The 19,130-nt window shown below is 46.5% G+C and overlaps 2 protein-coding genes across 3 annotated transcripts in view; one reads left to right on the top strand and one right to left on the bottom strand.

The window, feature by feature from the left end:
- Positions 1-19,130, bottom strand: part of LOC145537700 (uncharacterized) — a 73,048-nt gene that overhangs the window by 23,403 nt on the left and 30,515 nt on the right.
- LOC145537784 (testis-specific Y-encoded protein 3-like) lies at positions 10,696-14,241 on the top strand. Of its 2 annotated transcripts, none has more exons than XM_081568600.1 (6): positions 10,696-11,390; positions 11,972-12,049; positions 12,203-12,314; positions 12,412-12,557; positions 12,677-12,763; positions 14,031-14,241. In XM_081568600.1, exons 1-6 carry the CDS (start codon positions 10,875-10,877, stop codon positions 14,094-14,096), a joined length of 1,005 nt encoding a protein of 334 aa, XP_081424726.1. In that variant the 5' UTR covers positions 10,696-10,874; the 3' UTR covers positions 14,097-14,241. The 2 variants fall into 2 exon arrangements, with proteins under 2 accessions (XP_081424726.1, XP_081424725.1); XM_081568599.1 differs by having other exon boundaries at positions 14,086-14,241.

Genomic DNA, 19,130 nt, shown 5'->3' on the forward strand with positions numbered 1-19,130 from the left:
ACTGCAGTGGGTTGCCATTTCCTTCCCCAGGGGATCTTCCCGACCCAGGGAAAGAAACCTGGGCCTCCAAGATTGCACGCAGACTCTTTACTATCTGAGCCACCAAGGAAGCCCTTAATGACACCTTTTTTAGGGGCTCAGCATGCTTCCGCTGCAAAACTCCATGCCTGTCATTTTAGATTTCTGTTACCCAGAAAAGACATGAGTTCTTGATTATTTTAGGGGAAATTTTCAGTTAACTGTGGCTCTGGGAAAACCAAGGAGTGTGAAAGGAGAACAGTGCTGACAGGCTGACCTTTCTGCCTGGGGGTGGGAGTGTCTTCGTGGTTACAAAACTGAGTGGCCCTCTTGCTCCTCTGGGGAAGAATTCAGCCAAAGTCCTGGGTCAGAACACAGGGTGGGGCTGGGAGAAGATCTCTACCTAGAGTGAGGAAACCCCATCCTTGCCCAGGACAACCTTTCAGATATCGGTCACAGCCACTGCCCCTTCCACTTCCATGGGCAGAAACGGCTTTGAGCTTGGCCCTTCTAAAAGGCAGAGATCCCACAGGCAAGGCTTCTAACCTGCAAAAGGAACTTCAGCGCCTCTCTTTTCTGCCATGTGATTAAAAAATACCCTGTCCTTGTTGATTAGCTAGTCTGATACCTCTTTGGGCAAAGGGCAACCACAAAAAAGTCCTTTCTCTCTCTCATCTTGCAAAAGCAAGCAGCTGGCTTTGTAGAGTGGTTACTGCCCTGAAAGAGTCCCATTGGAACTCTTCTCCAAATTAAAAAACAAACAAACAAACAACAACAAAAAAAAAAACAGGAGTATGCAATCCGAAAACTTTCCGGGCTTGACGCACTCTTGGGGGGGTTTCACTTAGAAACTAAAACGTTTTAATTTCTAAAGGATATGGATGGTTTACTGGGGCAGTGGGGAGGGAGAGGAAAGGCCGTGGAGAATTCCATTTGTCCTAAAATTTGGGAGTATATACTCACCTGTAGTCTCAAAAAGAAGTGAATTTCTTAAAGGTCAACATTGCAAAAGCGACCCCACCCAACTAGCCCACTTACATCAGACTTAGGTTGCTGTCTTGTACATTAAAACAGGACTTTTGAAGAGAAGGCTGGAAATGACTTATATGACACAGGTAAGTGGAGTCACGGTCCTGAAGCGAGCTCCCTTAGCCTCTGCTCTGGGATCTCTAGCTAGAAAAGCCATCTTTCGATCTGAGGATTCAGATTCTGTGTATAAGCTGCACTCCTAACTAAAGATCACTTGGAGGTCACCAAGCACTCTCCAAAACACCCGTCACTTAATAAACTCGTAAGTGAAAGCACACCTTTGAAAAGATGCTCAACTGCAGAGTCTGACATGAAGTCGATTCTTCAAGACCGAAATCATCCTCAGGTGGCTCTGGATTTCAACCTCTGTGAAGTTCCTCTGACTGACTTACTGTTTCAGAATCACCCTTTGCATAAACGTCCCACCACACTCAGAGGATCCTAGAGAAACTTCCTTCAGACACCAGTCAGAGGAAAAGCTCAGCTTCATTTGATCAACTGGAGTGTTTTCTATTTACGGGGGAAACATGAGCTCTTTGAAAGCACTCATATGTTTTTCCCTTTTCCCTCTGACTGCCAGCAAGCTCGGGGCCAAAATGGAAGACTGACTTTGCTAATTCTGAAGGCCGAAATAGTTATTTCTGTATGCAAAGTTTCTCCAGATCTCTCACTATTCTATTTTCATCTTTCTTTTTTTTTCAAATAAAGTTATTTATTTTAGTTGGGGGCTAATTACTTTACAATATTGTAGTAGTTTTTGCCATACATTGACATTTTCATCTTTCTCACTGTCTTGATATCCATTTTGTCAGTATATCTGAAATCCTTTCCGGAAGCAGTGAAAAAACCCACAACCAAATGAACAATCTACTTCAGAAAGAGAAGAATAGTATAAATGTATCATTCATAGGAACACTGCCATCTGGGACCCAAGAATTCCACAAACTTCATGGAATAAATGCTACTCCTGTTGCTTTCTACAGCATCAGAAGTGGTCCCTCAAACCCCAATCCACACAGAATTGGATGTTTCAGATGCCATTCAGAATTTTAAGGAATGGGGTGGTGATCCACCCTTCCTGACTAACCCAACTGCTCTCTCTCTTCCTGCCCTGTATCACGGAGAGATATTCCATCCTCTCTCAATGAACTGCAGGAACTGAGGTTCTGGAACAGTTCCCAATGATACAAACACGGAGGAAAAAAGCTCAAAACTCATCCCCCCTCCTGCTTTAAGCAGCAAGACTAAGAAAACCCCAGGGGACACACAACTTGTAGATGGGTCCTGTCAGAAGCTGTGTGTTGTCTGTTTTGTCACTAAGCCGTGTCCAGCTCTTTTGTGACCCCATGGATTATACAGCCCACCAGATTCCTCTGTCCACGAAGTCTCCAGGCAAGACTACTGGAGTAGGTTTCCATTTCCTTCTCCAGGAGATCTTCCCGACACGAGCATCAAATTTGCGACCCCTGCATTGGCAGGCAGATTCTTGACCACTGAGCTACATGATTAAGCCTGGCTATCCGTGTATGTAACTCACAAAGTACAAGAGGTTTTATGGCTACAATATCCAATTTGTCCTTAGGCCATGTTTCTCCTGGGCCTTAATTAATTCTTATCTTTCTTGGGCATATCAACACACACCTGCCAAGCCAGCTGAGAAATTTGCTGACTGCTTCGCCAATGGACCGAATATCTTTCAAGTCATTCCTATGTTCCACTGTGGTGTCTGCCAACATGCCTGGCGTGTGGCAGGTTTGAGAGAAGCCTCTGCTGGTTCAGTCCCTAACAACAGCAACGGGGGAACTGCTAAGACTCAGGCAGCAGTTCACAACTAGGGGAGATTTAGCTTTGTCAAGACACTTTTGAAGGCCACCGCTGGGTAGATGCTACTGACATCCAGTTGGTAAAGACCAGGGATACTGCTAAACATGCCTCAGTACACAGGACAAAGAATTATCCAGCATAAAAAGCTAATAGCGCCAAGGTTGAGAAGCCTCGGGCCCATGTCAGGTAAATGCAAATATGGCAGAATACGGGCTCAGGTGTGCATCCTACAATGCCCCTTGAACTTCTACAGGCCTAAAGAAGAACTCAGCAGTCTGGTGCCACCCACTCGGGAAGTCTTATACTCGAGTGAGAAAATGTATTTTGAAATGCCTGGGCAGTGTGAGGAGAGGTAAGGGAGAAGAAACTCATCAAGGTCTTTGAACTGAACGCTTTTATCAATATCAGCCCTGTACAATGTTTTAACATTGATAACCATGTGAGGCATGTAAGTGAACATATTGGAAACAAAACTGCTTAGGTTCACAATGACCTGACTGCTAGAAGCAGCTATTACTTTCTAAGAGACTTCTTCTCCTGTGCTCAAAATCAACCACATTGGGTATCAAGGAGGTAAATGGTAGGCAGGGCCAGCTCAAGTCCTTGTCCTGCTCAGTAACTAGCTAGGGGACTTGGAGCTAATCCGAGCTTGGTTGTGCCACACTTCATGACGTCTGAGGGCGACATGACGTGTGATACTACAAATGGCAAGGTGACATCCTAAAACCAAATCAAGAAACCAGAAACTGGTACAGTCACTTACCCTCCTGCTTGGGAGATGGTTCTTTGGGTTCCTTCCTAGTGTTTCGACCCTCCAGCGGAGAAAGGTCTTCTTCTAAATCTATGACAAGTCTGCTCTCTGAATCAGAATCCAGGCCCAAATGCACTCTTGGGGAGTCAGTCTCACCTTTTCCCTTCAGCTTATCCTTTGTGGGAGGAGGAAAGGGTTTTTTGCTTTGTCTGAAAAGTCCTTCTCAAGCTGGGGCTCATCTTCTCCTTGACTGATCTTGAGTCCACTTTTTCACAGACTGGTGACCTGCTTTCAGCTCCTCTTCCATCTCCACGGGATTTGGCACTTTGGGCATTTTTTTTTTTTTGATAGCAGATGGCTCTTTGACCATCTGAGCCACCTCTTTGTCTTCAGCATCTTCTGGCTCATTCTTGGACCTCTGCTCCTCATCACCGATAGAGTTACTTCCGCTACTATCTGACTTCTCAGAATGCCTTGAATCGCCAGGCCCGACAGTCATATAAACATCTTCTGAGATTTCATTTATGCCTAAATTAAAACAACAACAACAACAACAACAACAACAAGATGTCGCATACTCACAGAAAAAAAGAGCAGGACCAGAAAACCGCAAATATTTACCACGCTCAATGCTAAAATAAAAAAAAAAAAAACCATGTTGCATCACACTGGCCTGGTGGGATTAGCAGTAGACTTAAGTTGCAGCTGACTACAGGTGATAAATGGAACTTGCCTGGAGAGGGTTTCAGTTACTGACATTCAAAGATGACATGGGACCAAACCATGTGAACTTCTAATCTATCCAGAGCCTAATCTTGGCAGCATGGGTAACTAACTGGGACACATAGAATGGGAGGGATGGAAGGGAACGCTACACAGGATTTGTTAAAACTGATCCATTTTCAGTTCAGTTCATTTCAGTTGAGTTCAGTCACTCAGTCGTGTCCAACTCTTTGTGACCACATGAACGACAGCACGCCAGGCCTCCCTGTCCACCACCATCTCCCGGAGTCCACTCAAACTCATCTCTGTTGAGTCAGTGATGCCATCCAACCATCTCATCCTCTGTTGTCCCCTTCTCCTCCCGCCCTCAATCTCTCCCAACATCAGGGTCTTTTCTAATGAGTCAGCTCTTCGCATCAGGTGGCCAAAGGATTGGAGTTTCAGCTACAACATCAGTCCTTCCAATGAACACACAGGACTGATCTCCTTTAGGATGGACTGGCTGGATCTCCTTACAGCCCAAGGGACTCTCAAGAGTCTCCTCCAACACCACAGTTCAAAACCATCAATTCTTCAGCGCTCAGCTTTCTGTACAGTCCAACTCTCACATCCACACATGACAACTGGAAAAGCCATAGCCTCAACTAGATGGACCTTTGTTGACAAAGTAATGTCTCTGCTTTTTAATATGCTGTCTAGCTTGGTCATAACTTTCCTTTCAAGGAGTAAGCGTCTTTTAATTACATGGCTGCAATCAGCATCTCCAGTGATCTTGGAGCCCAGAAAAATAAAGTCAGCCACTGTTTCCCCATCTATTTGCCATGAAGTGACGTGACCGGATGCCATGAACTTAGTTTTCTGAATGCTGAGCTTTAAGCCAACATTTTCACTCTCCTCTTTCACTTTCACCAAGAGGCTTTTTAGTTCTGGATATCTGAAGTTATTCATATTTCTCCCGGCAATCTTGATTCCAGCTTCTGCTTCCATTTTACAGATTAGGAAAAAAAAAGAGGGCCTGAGAAATCCCTTGTCCTGGGACACATAGAAAACCAAGACAGAGAGGCGAGACCAGAGACATGGGCTCTTGAGTCACCGCTAGGACTCTTCCCACAAATTCCCAAAGCATTAAGTCTTTTACTCTTTGTGTCCAGGACTCAAAGAAGTAAGCCAAGCCTTAAAGCAGCGGATGCAAACTCACAGCCCACAAGCCACATGGGGCGAGCAAACGTGTTATTAAGGAAGCAATGGTTTGACCCAATGCTTTCCAATCTTTCGTTATTTGTTGCTTTTAACTTAGAATACGCTGGCCAACTCAGAAATCCTGAAGTTTCACACAGAAATTAAGATGTTAGGCTTGCCGGAAAAGGCGGGAGACCTGGCCATTCTGGGTCACAGGCCTGCAAGGCTGGCTGGGGCTGAGAACTTCTGGCCCATTTCGGTTGGGGGAGCACTGTCTCCAGGTGACCCAGCTGCCCAGCCCCCATCTGGCTTCCTGCCCTGAAGCAGAGTCAACCACCATTGTGCTTCTACTGTTTTTCTACTTGTAACTGAGTCCAGAGGAAAGGCACACATTTCCATGTCTCAAGCAAAAGGAAAAACGATAAAACAGCAGGAGTTTCCTACATATACAAGCAAAAATGGGCAAAAGTCTATTTCTAACAATAATTTCATTTAACCTATTTATGTTTCCTGCTCCCAGAAGTGAGCATCATCCATCTGAACGTAAATAATCTGTTACCCTACAATTATGAAAAGAGGAAATCCCCATCGACTCTGTATTGTCTTCATTCTAGAGCAATGCTTACCATGAGTGGGATCATGGAAGAGAAAATCTTAAAAGGCCAAGAGCCACAAACAGCCCAGCAGGATCAGGAGTGAACTATATCCACCTCCTCCAGGGCTCAAATGGAAAGAACCTAAAAACCAAGTGTGGTTTAATTCCTGGATCTCAGGGCTGGTGCAGTTGGGAACTAAAGGTTGGACACAAGAACGACAAGCATGACCACACTTGCTTGGATACCGGAGCCCAAAGGAGGTGAATTCAGATCCTGCTCCTCTGCTTCTACTAGTTGTGTGACTGTGAACGAGTGGACTACCTCTCTGAGCCTCCGTTTCTTCCTCCGGACAATGGGTTTGATAACAGTATCAACCTTCCAGGGCAATCTATGCACAGTGCAGGGGCCATAGGAAGTCCTCCGTAAATCCTTATTGAAAATAACAAATTGAGGAGCTAGACCAGCTGCCTGGAAGAACCCAACAGGGATATGGACTGCATAGTTCATCCACGTCACTCAATGTCCTAGCCAAATGGGCGAACCAGCCAGGAGTGCTTTGGTTACACAGCCTGGGTGACTCCCAACTACAGCTTCTTTCTCACCCGAAGGTCCAGAGCATCCAGTGACAAAGAAACCTGAAGATTTCTTAAAAAACTGGGTCTAGAACGGCCATACAACTCAGCAATCCTGCTGCTGGACATACACACCGGGGAAACCAGAGCCGAAAGAGACTCGTGTACCCCAGTGTTCATCGCAGCAGTGTTTACAATAGCTAGCACACGGAAGCAACCTAGATGTCCATCGGCAGACGAATGGAGAAGAAAGCTCTGATCCATACACACAACGGAATTTTACTCAGCCATTAAAAAGAATGCATTGGAATCAGCTCTAATGAGGTGGATGAAACTGGAGCCTATTATACAGAGCGACGTAAGCCAGAAAGATAAAACACCGATACATGATATTAACACACATATATGGAATTTAGAAAGATGATAACGATGGCCCTATATGCGAGACAGCAAAAGAGACACAGATGTAAACAACAGACTGCTGGACTCTGTGGAAAAAGGCGAGGGTGGGATGATTTGAGAGAATAGCACGGAAACATGTATAGTATGTGAAATAGATCGCCAGTCCAGGTGCGATGCATAAGACAGGGTGCTCAGGGCTGGAGCACTGGAATGAATGACCCTGAGGGATGGGATGGGGAGGGACGCGGGAGGGTCAGGATGTGAAACGCATGTACACCCAGGGCTCTTTCATGTGAATATATGGCAAAAGCCACCACAATACTGTCAAGTAATTAGCCTCCAATTGACATCCATTTTTAAAAAGAGGTAAAAAATAAAAAGAAAGCTTCGAAAATATTTTAAGAGAGTGATAATAAAAACAGCATATCAGAATTCATGAGATGCATGTCTAGAAGTGCTCATAAATTTAAATGCTTGCATGAAAAAAGAATAAAAGCCTAAGCCAATGGAAAAAAGAAAAAAAAAAAACCAAAACACTCCCTCAAAGTGTTCAGCAAAGGCTACGTATAAGAAAGGTGAGGGAGGGGTGTGATTAGCTGTTGCAAACTTCTTGCTGTCAGATCGTGTGCTCTTGAAGCGAGGTGGTGGTCAGCTAACTGTGTTCCTGTAATCCTCGAGGGAAGCAAATATTATTCCCTATTCCCTGTTTCCCGAAAGGAAAGGTCCCAAGCTTGACTTTCACCCTCCACGGTCCTGGTTGGGAGGGGGAGGGGTCCCTGTGCAGGCCGGTTATCCTAGTTGTGGAGCATTCGTCTAGCACCCACTCTTGTTACTTCCAGCAGTGCTCAGTCCCAGCCGGAAGAGGCATTTCTCAGTTCTCTGTGCCTTCCTCTTACCAAGGCCCCCATACACTGCCCAGCCACCTTCAATGAGCGAGCCAGGTACCCAGCATGTAGCTGGCCCTCAGCCTCCTCAGTCTACCCAGATGGAAAGCTGGGTCCTGTAGACTGTGACCCATGGAGATTGCCACAACCATTCGGTCATGGAGGTGGGGATGGAACACGTTGGCCATTGCTTTGAAACCTGGGCCAGGCCAGTCAGTGGCTCCAGCAAGGGCTCTGGGACTCTACAAGACACAGCCTGTCCCCAAGCTCCACAGTTCATTCCCCAGCCCAAGGCCCGAGGGCCTAGAGGGCTCTGTGGGAAGGCTGTAATATATCTCTCACTACACTCTGCTGAGAGGCTTTTTGTTGGTGGTGTTGGGGTTTCTAACTGCACTAAAGGTCTTGGGCTGAGGCCTGCAGCTCAGTTTTCCATCCTGCCTCTATTACAGTATCTTCCTTGATGAGCTTATTCAACCTGTGACTAAAAGTTGATAACCTGGACCATCACGGGCCATTTCCAGTAGCCCGAGGACCACAGTCTACTCTGTTTCTATAATGCAGGGATTTCAACTTCACAATGTCATGTGATGAAAAAGGTTTCGTCTTCCTCTAACTGAAATATTTAACTTAGAATAATGTCCCCTTGGACATACATTGCAAATGAGGCTACCATTTATTTATTCACTGCTAGAATTATACTTGACATGAATATGATTGAAACAATTATTATTGGGCTATAGTCGCATTACAATGTTGCTTTAGTTTCTGCTGTACGTATGTCCAAGTGAATCCATTTTAGCTGTACATATATCCCGTCATTTTTGGATTTCCTTCACAGTTAGGTCACTACAGAGCCGAGTCGAGTCCCCTTGTACTTTCACTTTTCTCAAACTGTAACTTTTTCTTAAATTTTAACTGGGGGTTAATTACCATACAATATCGTGATGGCTTCTTCCGTGGGTCAACATTAATAAGCCATAAGTATATAGACGTCCCGCCCATCCTGGAGCCTCTCCCATCCCTTCCTACGCTATTTTTCTGGGTTCTTCCAGAGCACTTGCTTTGCATGCCCTGCTTCGTGAAGATGAAAACCTGAAAGATGATTTTTCTGTATAAAATATGTAATTTTCTCTATCTCACACGTGAGAACATGGGGGCACATTTTTCTATGTGAAATAGGAGATATGTACTTCATGTTTGAAAATCTATTTGTATAAGTTTCTTCATCATATTTGGAATCTTGTCTGTTTTACCTATGGATATCTGTGCATTTTTCCTACATGAATGGGGAATTCTACATATTTCAGATATGAAAAGTTGAGCACATCCTTTCTTGCATCAGAACTCTGAAATTGTACACATTTCCTATGTGAAAATCTCAATGAAATTTTACTGACATGAAGTATGTAATTAAGATATGGGGAACCAACATGGAATTGGAATTCTCTCTATTTCATAAATGAAATTCTGGGCACCACTGTTTCTTCGTGAAATACTTCATTCCTTGTATTTCTCATATATAAAACAATGACTGTCCACCATGGAATATGGAGTTCTCTATATTACCTGCACCAAAATCTAGGCATTAATTCTCCTTCATGAAAGTTGGGCTTCTCTATATTTCACATCTGATGATCAGAACGAACATTTTCCTATGAGAAATAAGGAAATCTCTGCATTTCATGTGAACCACTGGTTCTTCAGTCTCTGAAACACCTGTTTGCATTTGTGTCCCTGTGCATCAAATGTGTGTGTGTACACGTGTGTGCTTGTGGCACCTGTTTGTGTGTGTGTGTGTGTGTGTGTGTGTGTGTGGCCTAAGACAGGTGCTCAGTGTGAAACACCAGACATCCTAGGAGGCAGAGTGTGAGTGTTGCATCTATCCAGGCACTTAACGTGAGTGTGCCCATGTTAGCTATGCAGCCGAGAGGAAGGGAGTAAGCAATGGTCAGGAGGAGCACTTTGGTCCCCTTGAAACACTTCCAGGAGGAGCTCTGCTGCTCTGGGAAGTGCATCCGCAGGAGCACATCCTTAGCCACCGGGGTGCCTGCTCTAAGCCGTGGGCCGGGGGAAAGGCCAAGAGCTGACAGACCGCAAGCCAGGGGCTCCAGGGTGGTTTGGCTTGGGGCTGCATTGTGGGGCCCGAACAGCGAGCTGAGGAAAGTGCGCTGCTTCATCCTCTGAGGAGAGGATGACTGCATTCCTGACACTGCTCAAGCCTAAGGCACAAGTTTAGGGATGGACTCTGCAGGCGGTGAACTTCGGTGAGGTCAGCGGTAAGCCCGCCTCCCACACCCTGCCCGTGGCTTGCAGTTCAGATCTAAGGTGAGCACCTGTGTCCCTGAGGTACCCAGGAACCCCGTCTCACCTGTGTGGATCCCTGAGCACACGGAGTCGCCCGCCGCCCCAGAGGCAATTTCAAGCTTGAGGATGGTTGCGGCGTCAGGTTCAAGTTCCTTGCCTTCGCCTCCAGCTGGCCTGGCTCGCCCAGTCGCTGGGCTGGCACATGTGCACTGTTGGTCAGGCAAACGGCTTGCCTGGACCGGCGCACTGTGCGCTGAGCCAAGTTGGGCCCCTGGGTCACGTGCTGAGAGAGTGCCCAGAATTCCAAGGGGCGTGTCCCGTGAGCCAAGCCCTTTCGACTCCATTTGATTGGTTCTGTGATGAGGTCTAGAGGTCAGGGGGTAGAGTTCAGCCCCTTCCCGCCGCCATATTGTGCGTGCGTGGTGGCACACGGCTCTGCGCATGACTGTCTCCCTTTCCCTGCTCATTGGCTGTGGGCAAGTAGCCAGTTGGTTGTGCCACGTAGACTGCGGCCGGTGGGCGGGCTGTGCCGGCCGCCCGCTGTGCCCTCACGTGCAGCTTCTTCGCGGCTCTGGGCTACGGCCAGAACACCATGGAGAGTGAGACGGGGCCAGAGGAAGGCGGCAGCACCCCGGGATCCGGGGTCTTAGTTGTGAGTCCGGGTCTTCAGGAGGGAGGGACCCTGGGGCCTACCAGCCCGGTGGGGGCGGCAGAGGCGATGCAGGCCGCAGGCGAGGAGGCCGCACTCTTCTGGGTGGAGGCGGCGGAGGAAGGTGCGGCCCTGGAGGAGGGCGAGGTGGCGGGAATCGGGCAGGAGTTCCAGCTGCTGGCGTTAGACGTCATGGAGGAGGTGGAGCTGGTGGCCTACGAGGAGCAAGAGCAGGTGTCCTCGGAGAAGCAGGGCCAGGAATATATAAGCCCCGGAGCCCCGAGTGACCGGCCCGCACTGGAGGCGCTCAAGGCCCTGCAAGCCGAGCTGGAACCCGTGAATAAGCAAGCCCAAAGGGCCCACGCTCGCCTGAAACACAAGAACTGCCAGAGGCGGAAGCTGCATCTAGAGCACAGAAGTGCCATCATCCAGGGAATTTGTGGCTTCTGGGTCAAAGTTGTATCCTTGGTGTGGTGCTTGTGGATTTTTTTTTTTTTAACCTGGGCTATTGCAGAAGCGGTTTACAGATCGTGGATATTGGTTACCGTTCTATGTATCTGTTCCTGATATTAGGTGGGCTGTCCTTGCTGTTCTGGTTAGCACAAATTGCTACTTGGGCTTTACTTGCAGAGGTCCCAATCAGAATTGTCATTAGCACCAGGGACTCCTCAGAGAAAAGGCTTGTCTGGGATCCAGGTCTTCTCTGAAAAGCTGAGTGAATTTGGGGATGAGGTTGGGATGTGCAAATGCTCATGCTGCTTGTACCTCGGAGTGCTTGTTTTCCAGAAGTAAGCTAACTTTTAGGAGGCTGAGATGGAGCTTAGGGCCTTTCCTGTTAGGAACAGACCCTCTTATGGTAGTGCGTTCATAGGCACAGCCTTGGGGCTTGTCATGCCTTCATACAGTCTGCGTCAACAGAAATGTGACGAGTTAACTCGTAGCAAGTTGAAGTCAGGCAGTGCCATTCTACTCTTTAGGCTAGATTTGTCCTTCCAGCACTTTTTTCCTCTAGCATCTGGAGGCTCCTTGACCTACAGCAGTTTATGAACCATCCCCAGATGTCAGCTATGATGGCTGACCAAGATGAAGACATGCTTCACTTCATGACCAACTTGAAGGTCAGGCAGGGGACACTGATAATTGTGGAGGAATGGTGACTGGGGAGGGGAGAGGACATGATTTACCCCTGAAAACAGGAAAGGACAGCTCTTCTGTAAAGAGGTTTCACACCCACCCACCCCTACCCCACTCCCCACACTTTGTCCTGGCAGGTGGAGGAACTCAGGCATCCCACTCATCACTGCAAGATCACATTGTTCTTCCGGAAGAATAGGTATTTCCAGAATGAAGTGATTGTTAAGGAATATCTCATTAATGTCACCGGTAAGAGGCAGCTCCTTGGATGGGGTGGGGGGCAGAAAAGTGTAGGTTGAATTGGAAAATGACTTAGGTCTTTCTCCCATACTCCCTTTTCCTGCAGGATACCGCGCATCTCATTCCACCCCAATTCACTGGAACCAGGGATTTGAACGTAAGGCATACAGCCGCAGGCACCACAACAGCAGCGTTAACTTCTTCAACTGGTTCTTTGACCACAATTTCACAGGATCTGACCGGATTGCTGAGGTAGGGTCCCACGTGGCCACTGGGCCAGAATTGGTGATGTATGTTGGAGTTCTTGGCGGTGCACGGGAGGGCTCAGGGTCTGGCCAGCCCTGTGCTGACCTTGCTCATTGCCCTGGCAGATCATCATAAAGGATCTGTGGCCCAATCCCGTGTGGTACTATATGAGGAGGAAGGCTCCCCCACGAGAGGTACTGGGAGGACGAGAGGTGAGGAGCCCAGGGGCTGGGCACTGGCATTAACTGTTTTCCAGAAACTTGGGTCATTTATTTCACTTGTGGAGAAAGTGAGACTCCGTGGAATGCAGAGTACCACCAGGGAATGAGGGAATCAGCAAGAGACAGCAGGAGTAGAGAACTGTAGTGAAAAATGGGTTCTAAGTAGAGAAGCTTGAGGTAGATGAAGTGGCCTGGTCAGGGCAAACTCACTCCAATTTATATCTGACTCAGCTGCACATCTCTGAACTGCCATTCCATGGCCAACAAGTGTACCCTCAGGCTTCTCTTAAGTTGGGGGCCACCTACTATTGAAGTCCCCTTTCCACAAAGGTCTGTGAGTCTCCTTTCTGCTAGGCTGTTCCCCACTGACCATCATTTGATTCCATTTTGATCATCACACTTGTTTTTATTTTCTTCTGCATCTTTTTCACCTGCCACCCTCATTCTGAGAATACTGACCACTGTGCAGGATTCTGGAGAATAGTCTTTTAACTTACTTATTTCAACTGGAGGATGATTACTTTACAAAACCACGGCGGTTTTCGCCATACATTGGCCAACACGAATCACCCGTATACACGTGTATACACGTGTCCCCCCCAAATGCTGAACCCACCACCCACCGCCCTCCCCTACCCGTCTTTCTGGGTTGTCCCACAACATGACTTTGTTTGCCTTGCTTCATGCATCAAATTTGTGCTGGTCATCTATTTTGCCTAAGGTAATGTAAAGGTTTCAGGGCTATTTTCTCAAATTAACCCAGCCTCACGTTCTACCACTGAGCCCAAAGTCTGTTCTTTATATGTCTGTGTCTTATTTGCTGTCCTGCATGTTGGATGTTCAGTACCACCTACACGGTCCTAAACTCCGTATATTTGTGTTAACATGCAGTATTTGTTTTTTCTCTTTCTGACTTAACTTCACTCTGTATAATAGGCTCCATGTTCATTCCAACTCATAAGAATTGAGTTTGATGTATTCTTTTTTAGGGCTGAGTAACATCCCATTGTGTATATGTACCCCAACTTCCTTATCCCTTCATCTGCCGATGGACATATAGGTTGCTTCCATGTCCTAGCTCTTGTAAATAGTTCTACGGTGAAGACTGGGGTACGTGGTTTTTAGTATGTGCCTAGAGAGGAAATGTAAAAGTTCACAGACTCTCCCTCCTGGGAATTGACTTGAAAGATTAAAGCTGTCTTTAGTGTAGTTCAGAGAGGATAGGTTTACATATCTGTGTCTGTGTCTGTTTTGAAAGGACCCCCCCGATCTTGAGAAACTTATGAAGGAGTGCCCCCCTTTACCTAAAATAGGAAACCTATGAAGGTGCTTCACATGAAGATCAATGGCCAGCTAGTTCTCTCGGACAGGAAAGTAATGCAGAGCGGTCTGGTGGTGAAACGGATCGAGAGGGAGACACAAGTAAACCTGAAATAATTCCGAAGGATAAATAAAAAGCATCAACTGTATGTGTCTGTGCATTGTTTGGACAGGTCCTCAGGATAAATACTTCAGCTCCGCGTAGGATTCTCAGTTTACCGCATGGGAATTACCAGACCATGGAGAGTTGTAGAGGGGGTTAAGTCATATGTTGGGTTGTGTCAGGGGACACAGTACTTCCTGTGGGGTGGGGGTTGGGGAGGAAGAGGAGGGGCCATTAACTGTGGGTCTGTCAATTTTTCAAGGGAGATGTGGATGTTCATGGAAAGGGTCTGGTGAACAAGGGCCAGAGATCAAAATAGTGGGACGCAATTTTGTTGGAAGGTGGTGCCCCAGGTATTGTCCCTGTTGGATATCATCAGATACTTGAAGAGTACAGGACAAGGAAAAAGCCTTAACATTCAGCTCACTATGAACCACATAGCCTCCTTGTGTGTATGACTGCACAGTTCAGCTTTGCTCAAAGTCAGCTTCCCAGAGCTAGGGTTCCAGGTAACATCTTAGGGGATGGGGGCGTAAGGTATATAGAGGGGCTGTGGCCTAGGGAGAAAGTGAGGGGGTGGGAAGGCAGTAAGGATATTAGTTTCTGGCAAAAGTGACCAGGGGAAAAGATCAATTGCCAGGAAACAGAGAGACAAACAAAAACAGATCCCATCGTATCTGTTTGAGCTCATGTGAACTCTGTTCTTTTTTTCCAGGAACTCAGTTTAGGTACAAAGTCTGCAGGGGCAGAAGTCAGGGGAGTGGGGATGGTAAACAGGCAAGGTCCAGCCTACCCAGCCATGCGCTCTGTGTCCCATGATGGCTCGGTGGTTAATATCCCTTTTCCCAGGAAGGCTTAAGCTCTGTGCCCAAGGCTCTCTATCAGGCCTAGGTGTACAAATAACCGTTTTCTCATGAACCCTCTGGTAATAGTGTCCCTTCCTTGCTGAATGTCTCAGCACAGACTGTTTTCAACCACAAGGGACCTTCTTCTGGGGCTTTGTCGCTACTCTGTGGGCCAAGGGCCAATAGGAACACCTGGGGCATACGGAGCTCACCGAGGGACTGGTCAGCACTTAGGGTGGCCCTTTCCAAGTAGATGGCTGCTTTCCGGAATCACGTCCACCTCTGGATCGGGCAAAGGACAGACTGGCACAAAGGGAGTAGGGAGAGTTCAGCGTTTGTCCTCCCTTGTTGTCCTCTTGCCCCAGATACAATGGCTCCAACGTGGGCATGCCTGAGGGTGATGGATCTGTCCCACATGGAGTTCTCACTCCACAGCTTGTCTCCCTACAGCAGCATCTCTTTTGAGGGCAAAGGGTAAAGGATGAACGTCAATGTTCATGGGTTTATGGATGTCCCCTTCAAGGTGCACTGAACGAGATCTCCTGCTCAGGGCCAACTTTTGCATTTGAATATCTGCACCCTCGCTTTGCCCCTTCTGCAGAGGAGCATCTACAGTTCCAGAAGGCAAGGCTTGGCCTTCTCTGGGTGCTTTCTGTACAAGCAGCCCAGCAAACACTGGAAACATGTCTTCTTACTTTCTTATTCTGTAAACTTCAAAGAACCCTTGGGGCTCTGGCAGGCTGGTACCTGTCTTTCTCAGCGCCAGTTCAAAACAAAGCAATGGAGAAATTATGCTGTAATAACTGCAGTGGGTGTGGGATGGCATATTGGTGCATGGTTTGGGGGACCTTAGACTGGCCTCATTCTAGGGGCTGCATGGTATTTATCCACATTCAGAAGTTTTAGTTAGGCATTGCAAAGAACTTAAAGACAAGACAAGTTAAGGACAGGGTCCCCAAATGCCTAATACTTCCTGCCTTCAGTACCAGTGCTTCAGTACCAGGGATGGCTTTAGCTCTAACCTGTCCTGGAGTGAAGACTGCAGAGATAGTCATGGATCGGTTAGTGAAACTGAACTGTGTGTGGTTGACTTGATGGTCATTCTCTGGAAACTTGCCATGACTTGTGTCCCAGTGTCTTTCGGGCTTTCACTTGGGCCCTAAGGTCTAGGTGCTATTAGATTTGACTGCGCACTTGGACGTGTTGTGTAAGGTTTTCTTCCACTGAATATCAATGCGTGGGAGACTTGGCGGATTACTGATGATTTCAAGAGCATTCTGGCTCAATCACCCTGAGCTGCATTTGTTTCCTGTTCCCTAGATGTGTTCATGTTTTCCTCTGTTTAGAATGAAGATTGGGTGTCTCCGTTGTGTTTGCCCATGAAGGTGAGCTGATGTTTCTTCCTGTGGGTCTGCCTATGCCTCCTGTCTTCTTTGATGTGGCACCCATGCCTGTGCCATTATGCACAGCTCTGCTGCCGTAGCTGTGTCAGTTCTTGCATGGCCCTATTCAACATACATGAATTGTGTTGCTTGTATTCCCTTTTTTGTTTTAAATTTGTGTGTCTTTGTTAGACTGTGTGTGAATTCGACCCTTTCTTTCATTCCTGGATCAAATGCTTCCAACACCTTGAATAGTGACTTTTTAAAAGAGTTACGCGATATTTGTGAACAGCAAGAAATGCTTTATCGCAGGAATACTTAACAGTGACCCACGTTTGGAAACAACAATACCCACACACTTACAGAAATGCCCGTGGGGCAAGATTATCACTCGTTGAAGTGAGAATATTAATTAGGATCACAAAGGGCAAAGATGTTGCAGGAATGCATCTGTCAGAAAATTTTTCATCTGTCAGAAAAGATTTGGGGTTGACTTGTTAAGTGTTCTATAAACGCTGCTGCAGAAATGAAGGACATTGACTTTTACCACTTCTTGCTTTGATCATTAAACTGACATTACCCATGCAGTATTTCTTCATGATTTTAAGTGAAGCATCACCCAGGCAGTAGGAGTTGGGGCTTGCCTTTTGCGAATAGGAAGTTGTTAAAGAATTCTTGTCCTCAGTGACCTTCTATAGCCCGGGGAAAGGGGGTGCATGATCAATTTCAAGTTCAAAGCCCCTTGCTATTTCTTTGTTGTTTCTGGAAGGAAAGCCCAGGGAATATTATCTTGCCAACGTGATTGGTGCTGTGAACTAGTCCGATGCGATGGGAGTAGAGAACACAGGCACACGTCACTCAACCGTCCACAGTGAGGACTTCCAACCCTGCCAACCTCTTTGCATGTCAGTCCCCCTCATGAGCAAATCCCATTCACCTTCTAGGATGTATCATAGAAGTAGAAGAGGAGGCTGAGTTGATCAACTAGTGAGTGGAAAAAAAAAAATAACCGGGCCAAAAAAAGAGGGGTGCTTACCAAAGTCCATTATACTGGACAAGTAAACAAATAGTTGTGCATGTGTGAAGTTTCTTTTCAGGACTGTTTGTGTGTGGGGGGGGGTGTGCATGCACACACATATGCGCTGACACAAATGTGTGTGTGAGCTGTCTGAACTGGTCTGGCTGGGGGATGGAAGAATGGACACTGAAAACGTGAAAGAGCTTGTGTAAGGTATAAAGATCACAGGGCAGCAGAAGCACTGACGCCATGGAAAAAAGCCCAGGGATCTCAGCGACAGAGCAAGCTGGAAGTGTAAACAGGCTTGTAAGTGTAAACGTGGATCCCTCAGCAGAAAGGAGAGGCAGGAAAAAAGCACCTGGGGGCAGTCAGGGAGGATGCGAAGGAGCAGAGAAATAAGAGTGGGCCAGATCCCCAGGCACAGAAGAGGGGCTATGCACAGCCCCTAGGACACCCAGCTACAAAGGGTTTTCTGTCTCTCTCAAGTGCAGAACCATTCTATCCTCAACATGACCAGGCACATGAGCACAGCTTGCCCTTTTCTGTAAGGTTTGGGAGACTGATGGCACTGTAGCATAAGCACCTGCTACATCCAGCGTATGCCAGTTTGAAACATCACTCCTTAAAAGGGTGTCTTGGGTTGATCCTCTCGCCCTTCCCAGTCCCACAGGCCTGGGCTGATGGGGTAGGCTGGGGTGTGTTCTCACCTGGAGGCTGGATGAGAACAGAACCACTTTTACTTTTTTTTTTCCCCAGTGACTCGTAAGTTTTTAAACTTTATTTTAACGAAGTTGACCTTGCTAGGCTGCTGTTCTTAATAATAGATTATGATTATAGAGTATGATTCTGTGGAGAGATGTATAAGAAAACAAGAATGGGAGAGAGATTCTGTTTCTCTCTATAGAAAAGAGACGTGGTCTTTGTTTTCTGTAGATCACTTTACCACCGATAGTGAATGAAGCTGAGTAATATTTGGACAGTATTCTGTGTATTCACTAGCTGAACTGTTAGCTGTAAATAAAACACAGGACACAGAAGAGTGTTGATGAAATGTGGCTCCTTCAGTCACCGTACATACAGTGTTTCACTGGGTCTCTTGGCTTTCCTGAGAAACAATTCATTCATGTTTTAAAGGATTGCCCTGGACGCTGAGGGTGTTTCTGTTCACTGGAACTAGGCAGTTCAGTATGGTTGAACACTTAGGGTCAATTATGTTGTTAAATGGACAATCTATGAAATAATCATCTTGGCTTTCAGTTTTACTCTAAAACACACTTACTAAATACACAATAATTTTGCAGAACCATCTGGCATTATCCAAGGTCATGTGGGTAACACCATGCATTTTCTACTCAGGATATAGTTGAATAGGAAAAAAAAAAGTAGTCAATGGCTAAGCTGGATAATTTTAAATGTGATACAGTTTTTTGTTAATTTTTTGAGGTATAGCTTATGTTCTTAATTCCTAACTGTATTCATTTTTATAAGGAGAGACATGATATACTGCAGACTACCTAGAAAGTAAATATTTAGAGATAAACTCCTGAGGTATTTTATTTCCCTTACAATTTATGTTCTGTGCTCATGGAAGAAGCTAGGGTGATGGAAGTAACAGGTAAAGGTATTAGTACCTAATGATTTGTCATCAGGTCAGATTTAAACATGTATAAAGCACATATTAGCTGGTGAT

This window comes from Giraffa tippelskirchi, chromosome Y (assembly GCF_054371585.1).
Source record: "Giraffa tippelskirchi isolate mGirTip1 chromosome Y, T2T-mGirTip1v1.2.pri, whole genome shotgun sequence".
NCBI classification, from domain to species: Eukaryota; Metazoa; Chordata; class Mammalia; order Artiodactyla; family Giraffidae; genus Giraffa; species Giraffa tippelskirchi.